The 18,162-nt window shown below is 45.7% G+C and overlaps 2 protein-coding genes and 1 long non-coding RNA gene across 3 annotated transcripts; 2 read left to right on the forward strand and 1 right to left on the reverse strand.

Annotated features, from left to right (window-relative positions):
* Positions 1–441: 441 nt before the first annotated feature.
* On the reverse strand, positions 442–5,596 carry LOC111833542 (CCN family member 1-like). The gene is made up of 5 exons (XM_023791905.2): positions 5,199–5,596; positions 3,616–3,829; positions 2,670–3,008; positions 2,357–2,538; positions 442–2,056 (listed from the first exon to the last, which is right to left on the reverse strand). The coding sequence occupies exons 1-5, from the start codon at positions 5,247–5,249 to the stop codon at positions 1,751–1,753; spliced, it is 1,092 nt and encodes a 363-aa protein (XP_023647673.1). The 5' UTR covers positions 5,250–5,596; the 3' UTR covers positions 442–1,750.
* A 795-nt stretch (positions 5,597–6,391) lies between these two features.
* On the forward strand, positions 6,392–12,428 carry LOC140590977 (uncharacterized). Its single transcript, XR_011991862.1, has 3 exons — positions 6,392–6,478; positions 7,604–7,644; positions 9,168–12,428. It is a non-coding gene; the product is annotated as an uncharacterized lncRNA (long non-coding RNA).
* A 1,185-nt stretch (positions 12,429–13,613) lies between these two features.
* Positions 13,614–16,129, forward strand: LOC111833460 (thioredoxin, mitochondrial-like). The gene is made up of 4 exons (XM_023791751.2): positions 13,614–13,761; positions 14,482–14,759; positions 15,117–15,240; positions 15,385–16,129. The coding sequence occupies exons 1-4, from the start codon at positions 13,759–13,761 to the stop codon at positions 15,499–15,501; spliced, it is 522 nt and encodes a 173-aa protein (XP_023647519.1). The 5' UTR covers positions 13,614–13,758; the 3' UTR covers positions 15,502–16,129.
* The last annotated feature ends 2,033 nt before the right edge of the window (positions 16,130–18,162 follow it).

Raw genomic sequence — 18,162 nt, forward strand, 5'->3', positions numbered from 1 at the left:
TATGCTGAGAGGAGGCACCATTTTGTATGTAATCCCTCTGCCGTACATTACAGTAGCAGATGTGATGCTGGGCTCATTTTGGACAATGGCCCTGATACCATTAATGCACAAGACAAGGGTTTAACCAGCTTGTATATAAATTGCTTTTCAGGAAGGTCATTTTAAACTCGATGCTATGTTGATAGACTTAAGAAAACATTGCACAGTCTTTGAGCAGTTTTTCATTTATGCAGTGTGACCTTTATAGTGAATGACTGGCTGTGATAAGCTACAAAATGGTTGAAGTACAGATGGGGAATTGCATGTAGCTGTTTTAAATAATACACACAAAGCGTAGCTGCCCAAAAAGTTGCAGGAACGCACCTAATTGCACATGGATTGTGTATTAGTGCAAAGGTCACATTGTGTAAATGGCTTCTGCCTGCAATGAAGACGACAATATAAACAAGGAAAAGCATTTGTTACAGAAGCCAGTTAAATGTGCTGGGAAGTGCCTCTGAACAAAGCAGTTTTATTTGCTGCATCAGGGCAGCAACTTTTCCTAAAACTTTTAAGGATCGATAAAATCATATCAAGACACTTTACGGAACCAAAAATCAATGGCCTTAGGGTGAAATTTTAAAGATGCAGCTACTTAAAAGAATGCATGTGGAACTGTAATAACATGTGTCCCCACACCCCAGAATAAACCAAACACTGATCAGGATCCCTCAGGGTCAATTCCATGTACAGAGGAACTTCTGCATCCAGAGAATCTGGGTCTGGACCCTACACCCCTCCCCTCATTACACAATACTAAGAATGGTCCGACCCACCCAGCAGGATCAGGCTATGCCCCTCCCCCCCAGTTTGGCTTGGCTTTTATAGCTCAGTGGAATCTTGGCTCTCCCAGAACAGAAACTATTGAGGCCTGACTGGCGAATTGGCCGAGGGGTAACGATCCAACCTTGGCTTCAAGCTTACTGCCCCGTAATTGGTAAACGTTTCTCAGCTTGTATCCAGCAGGCCAAAGGCTGGACCATATGGAGAGCACCAATGTGCCACTAGAGATTCACATACCATTAGGCCTGATTCCTGTCCTGGGTACCAGCAATGGTTCCTCTCCAAAACCATCTCTGACACTATGGGAATACAAACTAGTTCTTTTGTGGCCTGTCGTCCATCTTTTCTTGATTTCAAGTTGATGCCAAGCGTAAATAGTGCAAGAACAACCATTTCAGTCGGTGACTGGCAGGGTTTCCCTCCTCGATTTTTCTGATTTTTCAGCCTGTTCAGGCTTGTCAGTTTGTGCTTTCAATCAATGTTAACTTTTTTTCCTAGTCTATTAACGGTGGAAGGCCCTGATATCCAGGTCGGTCTTCGGTTCACCTCATTCATACAGATCAAGTTCAGCCATGTGAGCTGTTGTCAGCCTTACGAACTCCCAGGAAATGTTCCAGGAAGTCTGACCATCAACGTCTGGACCAAGATGGCCCAATCCGACAATCAATACATCTGCTAATCCAGTTGACTTTGGGATAATCGTGACGAGCCGATTTCTGTCAGACGTGGCTGACATATGGGTCTTGCCCGTCTTCTGTCAAACAACTTGCCATTTCCACCGACGATTCATGGTGGACCTACAGAAATGTTTTCTACAACAGAGTCAACCGTCTGTCATGAGACGGTTCTAATGGGTGAGGGACCTCCACGCCTTGGCCCCACTGTGCAGAAATGGTCCGACTATAGCTACTGTACCCTGTGGGTAGCGCTAGTCGGCGAAATTGTGCATGTCCCCGTGGAGCCAGCGCCGTGGCACCATGGCGGCCTCGTTCAGGGGCTCGCACGGCACGCCGCACTTGCAGGAGCGCACGAACATGACCGCCTTCCGGAAGCGCTCTCCGTCGGAGCACACGAAGAGCACGGTGACGGTGCGCGAGCGCCGTGGGGAGCAGCAGTGGCCCTCCACGCACGTGCCGCAATAGTTGGGTTGGTAGAGGTGGGCACTACGGCAGCCGGCGTACGACAGACGCAGCGGCTCCGGCGGCTTGTGCGTGCGGGAACACTTCCTCCCTTTCTGCAAATAGAGGAGGAGGAGGAAGAAAAGGGAGAAAGGTCATTCAGGCACTGAGGAAGGGCACTCAGGATGTAAACACAGTCACAATGCCCGTAGTAGGTTGGCCTTACTGTACCAAAAAGGGCAACAAGTTTACCCAGCAGACTAGTATCTCACCACTGTGCACATGTCACACAGCACACTCATTAAACTTACACTGAGAATGGACAATCCCATAATCCATTGGGGCCTGATACCCCCTATCCCACCCGTGCAGGTGTGCCTGAAGTGAGGGAAGGAAAGGGTCCGTGTCATACATACCTTTAGGGGTCCAGGCACGGAGCCGCAGGGCCGGATGTTGCACAGACGCGTCTCCTTCACCAGTTTGCACTTCCTGTTGTTGTTGGTGACGCGCGAGGACACGCCCATCCCACAGCTACGTGAACAAGGGGACCACTTTGTGGTCTGAATGATGCACTCCCTCGCTACCTGCAGCCACGACGCTGGGGGGGGGGGGGGGGTGTCAGTGAGAAAACAAGGTTTAGGGATGTTGTTTAGCGACCTGAGGCAACATTTCATAATTAAAACTGAACAGCCTGATTTATTAATGGAATTCAGCGACGGCACCTGTTACCGGCCAGATGCTTGTGCTCCCGTTTCTTGTCCCATTTCTTTCCAGTTGCCAACAGCTCGTTCTCGACACTGTTTTCTGGTTTGTATGGGTGCTGGTGCATCAAGGACTGGTCTGGCTTCCCCTTGTGGCAGTCCAGCCTGGGGCAACACTGGCCTGGCACTCTGATGAGGCGTGGGGTGGGGCAGGAGGGCGTGGCAAGGAGCAGGTGGGCGGGGCAGAGCGGGGCACAACCCACCGCCCCATCCACACAAGTGCACTGGTGCTGGCAGCCGGCGTGGAAACTCTCCCCGCTCTGGTATATCCTACCGCTGTACTCGCACGTGCGGCCCTCCTGCTTTGCTGCAGGGGGACAACAGGGGGCGCCGGTGAGAGGCAAAAACATTGCAACCATAAACCGAAAGCTGCCGCTAGCTCAATCTTCTGTTTAACAGACGAGCTCGCTATTCCACTAACACCAAGGCTTGTACAAGTAAAACTGAAGGCAAAGCAGGAGTGAGAGAAAAAAATAATAATAATAGCACATAGCAGTTTTAAGAAGGAGGCTCTCTGCCCAGAGCCTATAGAGTAGGTCTGAATTGTTGAAAATGAGGCTCCATTCCAGCTGCTTTGCGAGACTAAAATCCTTGTCCTAACACCTGCCTCTGTATTTAGTAACAACTTTCTGTATGCAAACACCTTCTGAACATAGAAACACTTTTCTAGCCATATTAAGTCACAAGGTGGCTGCCCTTCGTCTCAAAGTACAGGTTTGCTGTGATGGAGATTCATCTCGGGAACGGTATTACAGGCTCGGAGCGAGGCCACCTGAAGCAAACCAGCTAGACAATGCCCACTGGGCACAGACCCATTTTTATCTCTCCCTGAAATTAACCCCCCAGAGTAAACCCTCGGGGTGACCTCATCCCTCTCTCCAGAGCCCTACTCCACCCTCACACTCCCCTCGTACCCCTGCAGATGCCTCGGTCGTGAGCGATGTCGTTCCCATAGTTGCACTCCAGGCCCTTGTGGTGGTCGCACGGCTGCGTGGCATGGCAGTCCTCGTTCAGCTGCGCGGCGCACACCTTACAGCAGCCGCAGCCATCCGGCACCGTGCTCACGCCCGGCAGGCAAACGGGGGCCCCCGCAGGACAGTCACATACTGCGGGACATCCTGCGCACACCTACGTAGTCAGGGGGCACAAGCCACACATCCACACGTCAATGAACATAAAAGAAATCTTAATGCCCAGGTATGCTTAGGTTAAAGATGACGATAATGCGAGTGATTTTTAATGGGGCCCTTCAAAATGGCATCGCCGTTGAGCACACAGAACCGTCACGTAGTGTTTGTGTAATTTGGGAGTCCTACATCTGCTCATTACACCCCATCGAATGAAATCACACAAACTAGATTCAACTTCTTCCTCACGGTGTGGAGAAACATTATCCTGTTACTGAACTTCAGCTAATTTCACTTCCCTGTGTTGGAAACACCACCTCTCAGCATGCGGTCCACACATACACCTTATATGTTTAGGAAAAAAAAGTATACACACACACCCAGCGATTAAACTCTACCCTTTACAACTAAAATACCCATGGGGTTTATGATGGATCACTTATCACATATATTAAACACTCCTGATCATTTGCGGAGCATAAAAATAGGGGAAATGTGCAGCTGATGGCCTGAACGGTGCCTGTGGACCATATGGAGGGATGAGTCAAAGAAAACGACCTTTCATCAAACAACAATTCCGCCACAAATGCTTTATGCAGTCACCTGGCGTAAAGCTGAACTTGTTAAACACTAACATAAATGGGTAGCAGTCGGGCCACTGCAAAATGTCACATGGCACAATTACGGCCATCTGCGAGCCGTCGGTCGCGTCCCACCCTTCGCCATCTTGCGATCAAAGCAGCACCGCAGCTGGGCTTGTCGCTGTCTCACACGACCGCCACCACATCATACCCACGTCACTGCATGAGCGCACACTGGCGTCTCGGGCCACTAGCTATTATATCAACGAGGAGTGAATTCATACTCTCACATCCAGTTGTCGGATTCTCATTCCTTAACGCACCCTGATATTTTTTTAATCAAAATGGCATCAAAGGTATGAAATCACGGCTAAATATCGACGATCAGTAAATTGTGGGGCATTCAAATAAAATTACACACGACTATAGACACAAATTTGGCGGCGACATTTTAGAACGACTTACAAAAAAACTATACCGAGGGGTTTGAAACTACATCATCTCTTAACCAATCGCCATCGGCGTGCACTTAATAAAACCCACAGGCATATATAGGCAGTTAAATTACCTAATGAAACTCAATCATACACTTACCTCATTTTACCTGTTTTAAATTAGAAAGTATGCAGATAACTTCACATACAGTAAATGCTATGGATGATCCACATGGGGTGCGTATTTAGTTTGACGTCTGGACGACCAGTAGACAGTAGCACGTGAGCTCAAATGTCGCCAAATTGTTTACATAATCTGAGTCGCGACAGAAACAATTACATATGTACAACTTACCAAACTGACAGTCCCCACTGCAGAAACAACGAAGTAAAAAAAGTTCTTCATCCTGTGTGGTGATGTCTATAAAAATAGATTTGACGACTGTCTGCGTTCTAGTTAATTTCTAACTATTTTTATGACTGTTATAGATGGGCCGTCAGTTAAGCCGTCCGCTGTGAAATTTAAAGAATTACATAAGAAATAGATATATGGTGAAAACGTCACGACGATTTTTGAGTTCGTTTATAGATACTTTGCTGTCCTTTGCTCCGTGCACCAAAAAGTAACCAACCTGCGACCATTCAACAATTATTTTGCTACTTCTATTTATACTTCCCTCGTACTGTTCATTGCAGCCCCGCCTCCTGCAAAGCGTTCAGCCAATAAACATACGGGCAGCTAGCCAAGAAATTCCGAAGGGTTGGGGAGGGGCGGGGCTAAGATTGGTGCAAGTTAACCTGGACTGCGAATGGTGATTAACTATGAATGCAGTCATTCATAAAATCTAGAATTACTACATTCCGAAAATCCAATCTTTGGTGTTTATTTATTTATGTTTGAACATAAATATTGTCCCTTCTTTAAAGTCGGCCCGACACGCATTCCTTTTTTTAACTGCTACTCTATGAAGACCAATATAAATATACTCAGCCGGCTTGTGTGCCACATCAATACAGGCACTGCCGGGAAAAAACCTATCGAATATTCTCATTTCTTAATGAAAATGCTGGAGGGGTAGCAAATTAAATATTTGTAGAGAGAGCTGGTCGGCAGTACAGAATCCTTGTTGAAGAAATTTATAATCACCACTTTCGTATTTTAATCAATATCTTCATCTGTTCTGTCTCTTCGTATCTGTTTCCTCCTTGCTTTTATTTCCATAAGGGATGCTTTTCCTTCTTTGTTACACTTTTATTCATGTCATTCAGCTCCCATAATACCCACTTTTGTCTCCATCCTCTTCCTAATCCAGTTTGACTTCAACTTCGATCCTCTGACTCCCCCCCCCCCGTCTTTCTCTCTCTCTCTCCCCACCATTTCCTGTGTCCACCACACCTCTCCTGGACAGACCTCCATTGATGGAGGAATGCGTGGAATGAGCAGTGAGGGTGTAGGTGAGAACAGCTTCAGCTGCCAGTACACACACACTCACAAGATATACTGTCCAACTGAACACTTTCCCACACACTGATACTCATTGTCTGACATCCAGAACGAGCCTGATTGCCTGAAGCAGGCTTTCTTTGATACACTGATGCAATTCGAGTCTACCGCACACATTTTGACATACGCAGGTACGCACAAATTCACCTTCCTTATTTTCCATTTGAGGATAGCTTTTCTTTTATCTTGTTTTTGTAAAGCAAAACAAATGGCGCGTGTGTTTGAAGATGTGTTATACAAATAAACTTGCATTGCCTTGACTAATACAAATTCAAAGGTGCTTGATTTAAATGAATGCCGAATTATTGTATTATAATTGGGATGTTTTTCATTCAAATAAGGTGCATATTTGTAGTAAATACAATCTGTTTAAATTCTAACACGGTGTTAAATCGTGGACCGGTAAATGTGTTTGTTGTTAATTTTGCGATCAGAAAGTCTAACCCCCACCCACCTTCACCAACAGGGACTTTGACCTCAGTTGTTTTGGAAAGTCAAATTGGTAAAATATTCATGTAATGAAACCTTGCGAATTATTTTGAGATGGAGAAATCTCGGAGAACATTTATATACAGGCCTACAAATATAGAGGTACATATGCATATATCTATGCAACGAAATATGCAGCCGTTTGTCACACTACGGTTTTAGTAAGCTTGCGGTAATTCATTAAACAAAGTTGGTTCACAGCTGGATCCGATCCCCGTAAGTTAGAACCAGCAACTCAAACAGACATATGCAGACACCCGAAAACACCCGCAAATGATCACAAACACACCCCGGAGGAAACAGAACAGGCTTAAGTGCCCAGCCCCTCCCCAACCCCGGTTTCACGTACATTTCAACCAAACATCAACTCGCAATTATCCATGTCGCTGCAGTTTATTTTTGGCATTTTATCCACTTCAAAGATCACCATTTCCAGAGTTACCCGATGTAAACAGCAAACAGCGAGTGGGAAAAAAACTGATGGGAGAACGAGGGCAGAGGCAGCAGTTACTACAGATTACAAGAGAGGCTTTCTAGGGCAAACCTTTGGAGATGGTGAGAAATGTTGGGAGCCGGTAAGAGTTAACGCAAGTGAAGAGGAACACATATGTGTCATCTATCTCAGTGCTTTTACAGAGGGAGCGAAAGAAAGACCCGTGTATTTGTGTTAAGAGAAGTGTTGCCTACACCAGACTCAGCAAGAACCCCGCCCCCTCCCCATCTGACAGTCTCCCTGCCAGACTGACTACTGTCTTTATACATAACAGGTCACACGCTGCAGAATGGGAGTACTTTATCGCTGCTGGAGGTAAGCAGAAACGGTAACAACAGAAATGACTATAAGGCTGTCATGATTACTCGATTAAACTCGATTACTCGATTATTAAAGCATCGATTATTGACGATTACTAGGGAATATGTCGGAAGGAAGACGGTGCATATCGGATGAGGATCTAAGTAAATAGCGAAAGCATAATTTTCATGGAAGCACTTAACATTAAAAGTGAATGGATGTCAATATTGCAAAGCAAAACTTGCAAAGCATAACTTAAATATTATCACAGAACAACTGCAATGTAAATACATGTTAAAACAGGACACTCAGGTTTGACGGACTCACCGAATAATGCGAGGTTTGCCATAGATACACCATAAGGACAAAAATATTGGGACACCTGGTCAACACACCCACAAGAACTTTTATGACATCACATTCTAAATCAATCCATCCATCCATCCAATCCATCCATTATCTGCCGCTTATCCAGGGTCAGGTTGTGAGGGCAGCAGTCTAATTCATTCCCAGGCCAGCCGAGAGATATAATCTCTCTAGCATGTCCTGAGTCTGCCCCAGGTCCTCCTTCTGGTTGGACTTGTCCGAAACACCACCCTAGGGAGCCGTCCAGGAAGCATTCTAGATAGATGCCCGAACCACCTCAACTGACTCCTTTCGATGCGGAAGAGCAGCGGCTCTACTTTGAGTCCCTCCCGAATGTCCGAGCTCCTCACCCTATCTCTAAAGCTGAGCTCAGAAACCCTGCAGAGGAAACTCATTTTCGCTGCTTGTATCCGCGATCTTATTCTTTTGGCTGCTACCCAGACCTCATGACCATGGGTGAGGGTAGGAACGTAGATTGACTGGCAAATCGAAAGCTTCGCCTTTCAGCTCCGCTCCCCCTTTACCATGACAGAATGGTTTAGCCTTTAGCGTCTGCATTACTGTCGACACCAATCTGCCTGTCCATCTCCTGCTCCTTTCTTCCCTCACTTGTGAACAGATTCTAAATCCATAGCATCAATATGTAGATGGTTCCTAGACAGTTCCCCCTTTGTAGGTCTAATAGCTGCCACTCTTTTGGGAAGGCTTTCCACAAGATTGTGGAGTATCATTCATGCATAAGACCATTTGTCAGGTCAGGGACTGATGTTGTAAGTGAAGGCCTGGCTCGCAGTCTCTATTCTACTTCATCCCAAAGGTCTTCAATGAGGTTGAAGTCAGGGCAATGCGTGGGCCAGTCAAGTTCCTCCGAACCAAACTCACTTAACCATGTCTTTATGGACCTTGCTTTGTGCACTGGGGTACAGTTATGCTGGAACAGAAAAGGGCCTTCCCTAAACTGTTCCCACAAAGTTGGAAGCACAGAATTGTCCAAAACGTCTTGGTTGGCATAACAGCAGACATATAACTATGCCGACAAATCACTTGCTTCTGCTCAATATCTTATCTCCATAGAATACAAAATATTTCCATGCAGTGAAAGACAGATGTCTTTCCATGATCAGTTCTTGTTCACTTTTCCCCTCTTCATTTAATTCTGTTTAATTTTTCAGAAACGTGCCACAAGACCTATGGGTGAGTCCAAACTCAAGGATGTGAATGGTTATGTTTGCCTCGGAGAGCGCATGAAGAGTTCATGTAAAAGCAGTGGCGCTAAACTTTAGTGTGTGTGTTTTTTAACATATACTAGATAATGTTGAAAAGGAACCATCATTAAAATTGCAACACTTTAAGTGTGGTTTCATATGACTGAGTACAAATGTTATTGATGGTCTGAACGCAGCAGACTTTCACGATCTTTGCGATGTGCTAATTGCATGTGCTTGAAATGCCACGTCGATATTAACATTGCGCATCTTGCAAGTCTGTTAGGGTGGTTCAGTGGTGCAGCCGGTATTGCTGTCGCCGCACGCTGCCCCTTTGTGTTTGTGGAGTTTGCATGTTAATCCCGTGTGTGTGTGTGTGTGTGTGTGCGCGCTTTTTCAGCGCGTCCTCGGATTTCCCTCTACCGTCCAAAAAAAAGCAACTTAATTAAGTAAATTGGAGTGCCTGCATTTTCCGTATGTGTGACTGATTGCGCACCGATTGCAATGCATATGTATATTATGTATACAGGGACGGATTATGGGTTGTGTGGGCCCCTGGGCAAAACGTTTGCGAGGGCCCCCCCCCCCCCCACCACCACCACCACCACCACCACAATTCAAGGGCCCTTGGCAGCCAAACGCCCTCCCTCCATGTTTCCATCAGAGGCCCTATAGGGTCAGGGGCCCTTGTAGGCAGAGGATCAAAGAATGTAGGCCCTCTAAAATAGACAAACGAAAATACATTGTTGATAAGCGTTGCAAATTGTTTTGGGCTAGGGGCCCCACGGGCCCCCTGCACCCCAAGGGCCCCTGGGCAGCAGCCCCGCTGGCCCGGTCCGTAATCCGTCCCTGTATGTATATTATATTAAAAACGGTTATTGAATTAATTGTTAGATTGATCGCTAGGTTTCTTGATTATTGATATAATTGATAATGACAGCCCTACAAATGTCCTAAGGGATTTATGACGAAATGTTGAATTGTGAACTTTTTATTCCCAGAACTTTACAGTGGAATTTCTTTAAAACATTTCCCAGCCCCTTCTAAATAAAATTAAATTCCTCCACAGGTCTTGTATCTCCCTTAAGCTCTGACTGCACATATACTGAAACAGTGAGCAATGAAGGGAAGCCCCACTCCCATCTCATGTTATCGATGGCTTTTACTTACTACCCTTTAATCCACCTGTTAATAATTCCATGTTTTCCGCACAGATGATTATGCATGCTAACTCTTTTCGTAATTTAATGAAATGTTTTTGAACAAACCCAAATAACATAACAGGAGAATGTCGGGACATTGTTTTCTGAAGCAGGATCTAACCTGTTACTGTTGCTTAATGTATGATACTTGTTGCCAGGAATATTGTTTTGCCAGGAGCCGTGGCAATCTGTCCATAGTAATGGATTGTAAGAGATCTGCACATATATTTGGTTTTGAAGATCACTTTTGGCCCTTTCAGGTGGATTGCAATTATCATACTTTGATTGGCTTTTTGGGAAACACCCAAGATTTTCATGAAGCATTATTAATGATTTGGCATAGTACTTAAAAAACTGGAATGAAAAAAAAACACAAGAAGGAGAAGTAGAGACAGAAATGCTAAGTGGTTAAGCATTTCTTTGTTTAATGGTGTGGAAGGGTTTCCAGATCTTTGTGAGGGTGTCACTGACTCCCCACTCATCCATACTGCCTCAGTATCACACACATACAATGCAGTGCCAGTCTACACAAGGCAAATCTACAGATCTACAGACATAAACACTATGACACGTACACTGCCTTATACACAGATGTTCTCAGGTGGATTGCCATCATGCATGCACACGTACGCACGCATGCACACACACACACACACACACACACACACACACACACAGAGGTTTGTAATTATATATTTGTGGGGACTCTCCATGTATTTCTGTGGGCAAAATTTTGGCATCTTTACTTTTTTGATTGCATACACATTTTTGCTTTGTGCACTGGGGTACAGTTATGCTGGAACAGAAAAGGGCCTTCCCTAAACTGTTCCCACAAAGTTGGAAGCACAGAATTGTCCAAAACGTCTTGGTTGGAAAAACAGTCCCCGCAAATCAAAATGGGGGACATTTGGTCCCCACAGTGTAATATAAGCATAATCCACACACACACACACACACACACACACACACACACACAGATATTCTGGTACTATTAAATTGATGAAGGATCTCTCCCCAATCTGGCACACCTACAAAACTGGTACTTTTAGCCTTAGAGATGGAAGGGGCAGGAGTTAGTGGGGGGGGGGGGGCAGTGGGGTGTACACCCCCTTCTTGAATGGAGGGGGAAAAAGAGGAATTGGTCATGGAGTGAGGGAGACATTGGTAGGATGGTAGAGAGGAAATGGAATTTGAGTCCGGTGGTTATTTTTAAACCAGAACAGGAACTCTGGTATTGACTTCCCAAACACAGAGGTACATGCTGAGTGAGAGCTGGGGTGGGGGGGGGGGGGCTGAAGGGCTTGCACTATACTGGATGATTATAGCATTAAGGTGGGAAGGGGAGTACAGCAAGCCCATATCATGAAGACGCTGGCAGGCAGACCGCCACTCGCCTGGAATCATCTCCTGTTCTGAGAAGTTCCATTTCAATGGGATGATAAAGGCTGGGAGGGGAAATCAAAGGAAAACATGCAAGGAGATGCTGTGAAGTATACAAAGGAGGCCCAGGTATACGGGTAAAGAGAGAGAGCTGCTGATGGCTTGGGAAGGAGCTCACACTCTATATCACCTGTGTTCCTCCTTGGTGGGGGGGGTCATTATTTTGGGTTCAATTGACACCTCCATTCCCACCCTACTTGCTTCCTCTGCTCCTCTCCTGCTACTCTAGTGGCTTAGGACAGGGTGTACCTTGGGAAACAGAGCCCCGTTGTTCTCCACTACCACCCCCCCCCTCCTGACCACAGGGACCCCACAAAAATCCCAAATATTTAAGCAATTTGTGGTATCGTATTTTTTTTGGGGTGCGACTGAGGCGGGGAGGGAGGGGGTGTTGGTTGGGCAAAGCAGACACAAATTCAATGGGAGGGACAACCGAAATAGCACGCGGATCTGAACCAAGCAGTGGAACATGATGTAAGTGGGGCTCTGCCACACGCTGGCCTCCCCACACACTGGTATCTCTACACGCCGGCCTCCCCACATACCGATATCTCTACACGCCGGCCTCCCCACATACCGATATCTCTACACGCCGGCCTCCCCACACACTGGTATCTCTACACGCCGGCCTCCCCACACACTGGTATCTCTACACGCCGGCCTCCCCACACACTGGTATCTCTACACGCCGGCCTCCCCACACACTGGTATCTCTACATGCCGGCCTCCCCACACACTTGTATCTCTACACGCCGGCCTCCCCACACTCCAGCCTCCCCACATACCGGAATCTCTACACGCCGGCCTCCCCACACACCGGTATCTCTCCACGCCGGCCTCCCCACACACCGGTATCTCTCCACGCCGGCCTCCCCACACACCGGTATCTCTCCATGCCAGCCTCCCCACATACCGGTATCTCTCCACGCCGGCCTCCCCACATACCGGTATCTCTCCACGCCGGCCTCCCCACACGCTGGTATCTCTACACGCCGGCCTCCCCACACGCTGGTATCTCTACACGCCGGCCTCCCCACACGCTGGTATCTCTACACGCCGGCCTCCCCACACGCTGGTATCTCTACACGCCGGCCTCCCCACACTCCAGCCTCCCCATATATATATATATATATATATATATATATATATATACACACACACACACACAATCCCATCCCATAGGCAATCTATAACACTAGGTCAATTACCCGCAGGGTAAATCCTGCAAATATAGTGAAAATAGCGCCACCCAGGGAATCAGTATTCCTCAAAACAAATACTTTGGATGCAACAGAAAAGTGATATTTCTGGCATTTTTAGGTAGTTAGTTTAATAATTACTGATTCTGATTAGGCACAGAGGCGCGACACCTGGCTCACAGGAAAATAAGGCTGGAAAATCAGCAGGAAATAACCCTGTTGTGAAGACTGTTTCCTCAGCGCTCTGTGCATCCATATAGATTTACAGCACTTTTAGTCAAATCTGGAGCTGTCACATCATTTTCCGAAACCCGGGAAAGCCGCGTATGCTGTACTGAAAGTATGGATTTAACCTGATTGTATTACACGTCCCCACCCTGTCAGGCGTCGTTTTTGCATACTGGTCACCTTTGATATGACAGATTGACCACCCCGCTTTAAATTCAGAGGGGTCTTACATAAAACAATATCAGCATGCCTATATAATAATGCATTCAAAATACACTTCCCACTCTTTAATTTGACAAACGAAAGCTCAGCTATGAATTGCAGTGCAATTCCACGACGTGCCGCAGAGCGGCGCTGAAGACACGGTACCAGGAGAACAAGAAAAGTCACGGCGATTTCTACGGTGCGTCCTGTTGTATAATTCGCTGACGGAAGTGGGCCGCTGTTAGCGGCGCTGGCGATAGCGCGACCCGGCAGTCTGCGTGCGGCATGGTAAGGGACAGGCGTCCGTCAGCGTCTAACGAGGCGGGCCCGTAGGTAACACCTGCGACCGCGGCTCGTCCACGTCTGTTAACTGCACCTTACTTGCGCTGTTATTACGAGCGATCGTGGCGCTCCCTCCGGGACAGGGACTGACAAAGTCAAACGGAGGTTATGGCTACCTGTTATTAAAGTGCATAGAACGGTTAGTTAGTTATTTAACTGTCCCTGCGTGACAATTACTATGTTGGCAGCATATAAAAATATCTAAATCATCAATTACCATCATGAATTTACGATCATTTTAATAAGGTGTTTTGCGTGGTTATAAAATATGACGTATCATTTTAAAATGTAGTGTCACATTGTTTCATTAGGATTATAGTAACCTAATGCATTGTCGAAATAGTACGTATAGGAGCCTTAAGATACGAGTATTACATTTGTAATACTTAAGTATGTCTATTACATTTGTTTGTTTATGTATAAACCTGTCAAATAAGATAAAGATCTTACCTATTTATTATGATTTCATTCATGTAATAAATTAAGTGCTCGTCATGGCGCAATGGAAGCACAGCACTTATGATCATTTTATAAACATTTCAGAATCATTGTCTTATACACTGTGATATCTTATGTCTCCATGTGAAAGTGCTGGATGTGTCAGTATTGAAATGCCAAGCTCATCGCTGGGCTTACGCCGCCATCGTTAATCCCTGTTCTCCTCAGATGGCTTACAGGATAATAGCCCGCAGAATCTGCGCCACCAGCCTCGGGGATCTTAGGCGTCGTCCAGCGTCTGCCTTACGGCCGTGCTCTGGCTTCATGATTCCTACCGCCTGCCCTCCGTCGTACACACCGATCTCCCTGGGTCCCTCGCTCCTCCTCTCCCGGTCCCTGTCTCTCACGTGCCGCAGACAGGAGTCCTTCAGCGTGCAAGACGCCGACGACTTCACGGAAAGGGTCATCAACAGCAGCCTCCCTGTGCTGGTGGACTTCCATGCGCAGTGAGTGTGCAGTATATCGCAGTGCAGCATGCAGCTGTGCCGTTGAGAACCTTATGCACAGTGTTGCTAATGCTAAGGCAGGGGACACCCTTCACAGGATTTGAGGGCAGACACACTATGGGTGATTTAGAAACAGTTACAGAACCCTTCACCGTGAAGCTGTGAGGCTACAGTACTACCCACAGAACCACGGTACCATCCCTACAACATATTCTTCCAGTAACACTGATAAAAAAATGTGTGCTTTCAGTAACCATTGGGTTTGTTGTTCTGTATAACGCTATATTAGCTGTGTAGGAGTGACCTTGCTAAAGATTGAGTGTACTCGCATAACCACTCCATGTTCAAATGCTGAAGGTGGTGTGGTCCTTGTAAAATTTTGGGACCCAGACTGGAGAAGGCCATCGCGAAGCAGCAGGGCCGTGTCACCATGGCAAAGGTGGACATTGACGACCACACTGACTTGGCCATCGAATATGGGGTGAGAGATACTGCTGCCATTTTTGCGTTGGTTAAAAGTGAGACGCTTCAGCCATTGTGCTCGTGTTTCAAAGACACAGTAAAATGTTATTATGAGCAAATGGGATGATTCTATGTCTGAAAAAAAGACTCTTGTGCCCTTCAGGTTTCAGCAGTTCCAACAGTCATCGCCATTAGAGGAGGTAATGTTGTCGACCAGTTTGTTGGGATCAAAGATGAAGCTCAACTGGACTCCTTTGTTGGCAAGCTCATTGGACAGTAAAAGTTGGATTACCCTTGATTTTCCTGCAGTAAATCCCAACACCCCCCTAAACCCCAGTCTGTTTCCTTTGCTTCTAACTGATCCCTTTTGACACTCAGTGGAGATTGTGCTCTTACTTCCCTCTTTAGTATGGACATGCTGCAGTTCACCTGAGTCCTGTGTTTTATGTCCTGTTCAGTTTGCCTGCTCAGCACAAGTGTTTGTATGGTTAAGAAAAACAACTTTTTTTGGCTTTGGACAAAACCGATGATTTAAAAATGCACAGCCAGAAATCAGTCTGTACTGTACTCTTATTACAGGTGGGACCCCACTCAGCTGTTAATTGGCTGGTTAAAGGTACTACTGTTCAGTAATATTCAGTTGTGAAGTTTTTCTGCAAGTACTGATATTGGCCACTAGGGGGCACCCCTTTAGTAATGTTTGGTAACGAGCTCAGCTGGTGTGCTGTTTGGCAAAGCATTTCTTTCATACAACATTATCAGGTGACCAAAGCGATGTGTGTGGGAAGTCAGTTTTTTTCATCACAGTTTTCTGTCTGTTACCAGAATATGTCTTATTTAGGATTTATTTCAGGTTCGTTTAGAAATCCTTCAATAAATGGAAAATATTTCAAATTGATAAACCTTTAGTGGTCTTCTACGTGTGTTTTTAGTGTTCAGTGCATGTGTGTGTGTGTAAGTGGCAAGAGGACAGAAGAGAAAATATTTGTGTGTGGAGAGGTATTTTCATTTGTATATGAAGAGGAACAGTTTACATTCTTCTCCATGGCTTCTGCAAAGCATTCAACATGTCCTGACACCTGTGAAATCTGAGCTGGGGACACTGTCCACCCCATCTGCCTGGGATGCCTGTGCACTACTCAGATGCGCAATCTCACCGCCTCGTTGGATCTGTGTGCTGGACTTGCCAGAACAAGCCAGGCTTTGCCACAATAAAGGCTCCACAGCCCCCCTGTGTGGGCCTTAAAGAGCCATCATCCTACTTTCCCTGTAGTCATTCTGTCAGCTGGTTTAAATTTTTTTAACCCAAATTACTCTAAACATCGCTGACTTCTGGTATTTTTGGAAGTTATGTAATGGCTTTTCTTTTATAAGCATGAGACCCAAAACCTTCACAATTCTAATGTTGTCTTTTATTCATTAATATAACTTAAACTTAAATGTTACTCTAGTTCCTTCAGCTATCTGTGTAAAAGCATTTGGGGAAAGGGGCATTTATGACAGACCCTCTCTTTTGTTTGACACATTCATGTATTCATCCTTCATGTCACAACTTAAACCACACAACCAGTTTCATAGAGAGGCTGTCTGTAGAATTTTATACCTTTGGGCTACTGTCAAAGTACAATACTGCCCTCAAACACGCTGCTACCATATAAGGAATCATGCAGTTGATCACTGCCAAGCTTGAAAACTGTAGAAATCCTCACACCACGATACCCATTATACAAGTTAATTAAACCTGTTTCTGAAAGCATTCCTCAGTAGTCTGTCCACCTTAAATGGTACAGCAGTGGTAGAAGAATCTATTATGTATTGAAACATCCTTTATTTGTTATTAAATTAAATGCTTCCATCCATATTCAACCCCTGTTATATAATACAAGATTGGATTTGGAGAGCTACCTTGAAATCCCTGGATGGAAGTTTAGTTACCTTTGCTAATCCACCTCAAAAAAGTGAGAGCGATTCGGTGAAATCCTTTTATAAAAATTATGCTTTTCATGTTTATTGTTTTGGCTGTTTACAGTAGTTAATAATATGTAGACTTGGCATTTTGGACACCATCTTTTGGATTGGCCTACTAACTAGGGCAGTGGTAGGCAGCCCTAACCCTGGAGTGCTGGTACTCAGCAGGTTTTCTATCCTACCTGATGAGTTACTATCTGCCTGAGATCAGGTGTGGCTCATCAAAGACCAGGTAGGATGGAAAAGCTGCTGAGTACTGGCCCTCCAGGATCGGGATTGCCTAGCGTTGACCTAGCGCGTTCCCTTGTCTTGTGCCCAGTGGTGTCTGGGTTAAGCTTCAGGCCTTCTCCCACAGACTTCTACTAGATAAGCATTTAGAAGACGGATAGAAGTTCACTCAGTCTGGTTACTGAATGTAAAACAGGACGTTTCAGCAATCTATTGGTATATTTCACCATATTATAAATTAAACTCATTGAGCAATTGAAAAGGAAACACATGTCTATGTATATGTTGAAGTTCATCTTTTTATCTTGACCCAGCAACTGGTACCAGAGACTGGTGGGTTCTGTTTGACTCTTAACCCATTAATATTCCATAAGTACCTTGAAAATTAAGCAATGCTTTCCATTGAAAACTACAAAAAAAATCCAGCCTAGACAGAGGTCATTGACAGAGAGAAAGTTCTGTTCTTCCAGGTGTCTCCCTGGTTGGACTACCTTCCTTCTTCCACACCCAGCCAATGCCCCACAGCTCTCCTTAGCTCGTGTTTTTTTTCCTGCAGTCTTCCATCCATTGGCTTTTCTCAGTATCCCATGCATACCTGATTGCCTCTCTCTCCATGAACCCCACCTCTGCCCTCCCACCGTCTGCCTGCTTCTGTGGAAAATCACTAATCAGTAATTTTACAGGTACAGACACAGTCCTGAATTCCTTTGCACATCCTCCCTCATCACCAATAAGCATCCTTTTT

The sequence above is a fragment of the Paramormyrops kingsleyae genome, chromosome 5 (genome assembly GCF_048594095.1).
Source record: "Paramormyrops kingsleyae isolate MSU_618 chromosome 5, PKINGS_0.4, whole genome shotgun sequence".
NCBI classification, from domain to species: domain Eukaryota; kingdom Metazoa; phylum Chordata; class Actinopteri; order Osteoglossiformes; family Mormyridae; genus Paramormyrops; species Paramormyrops kingsleyae.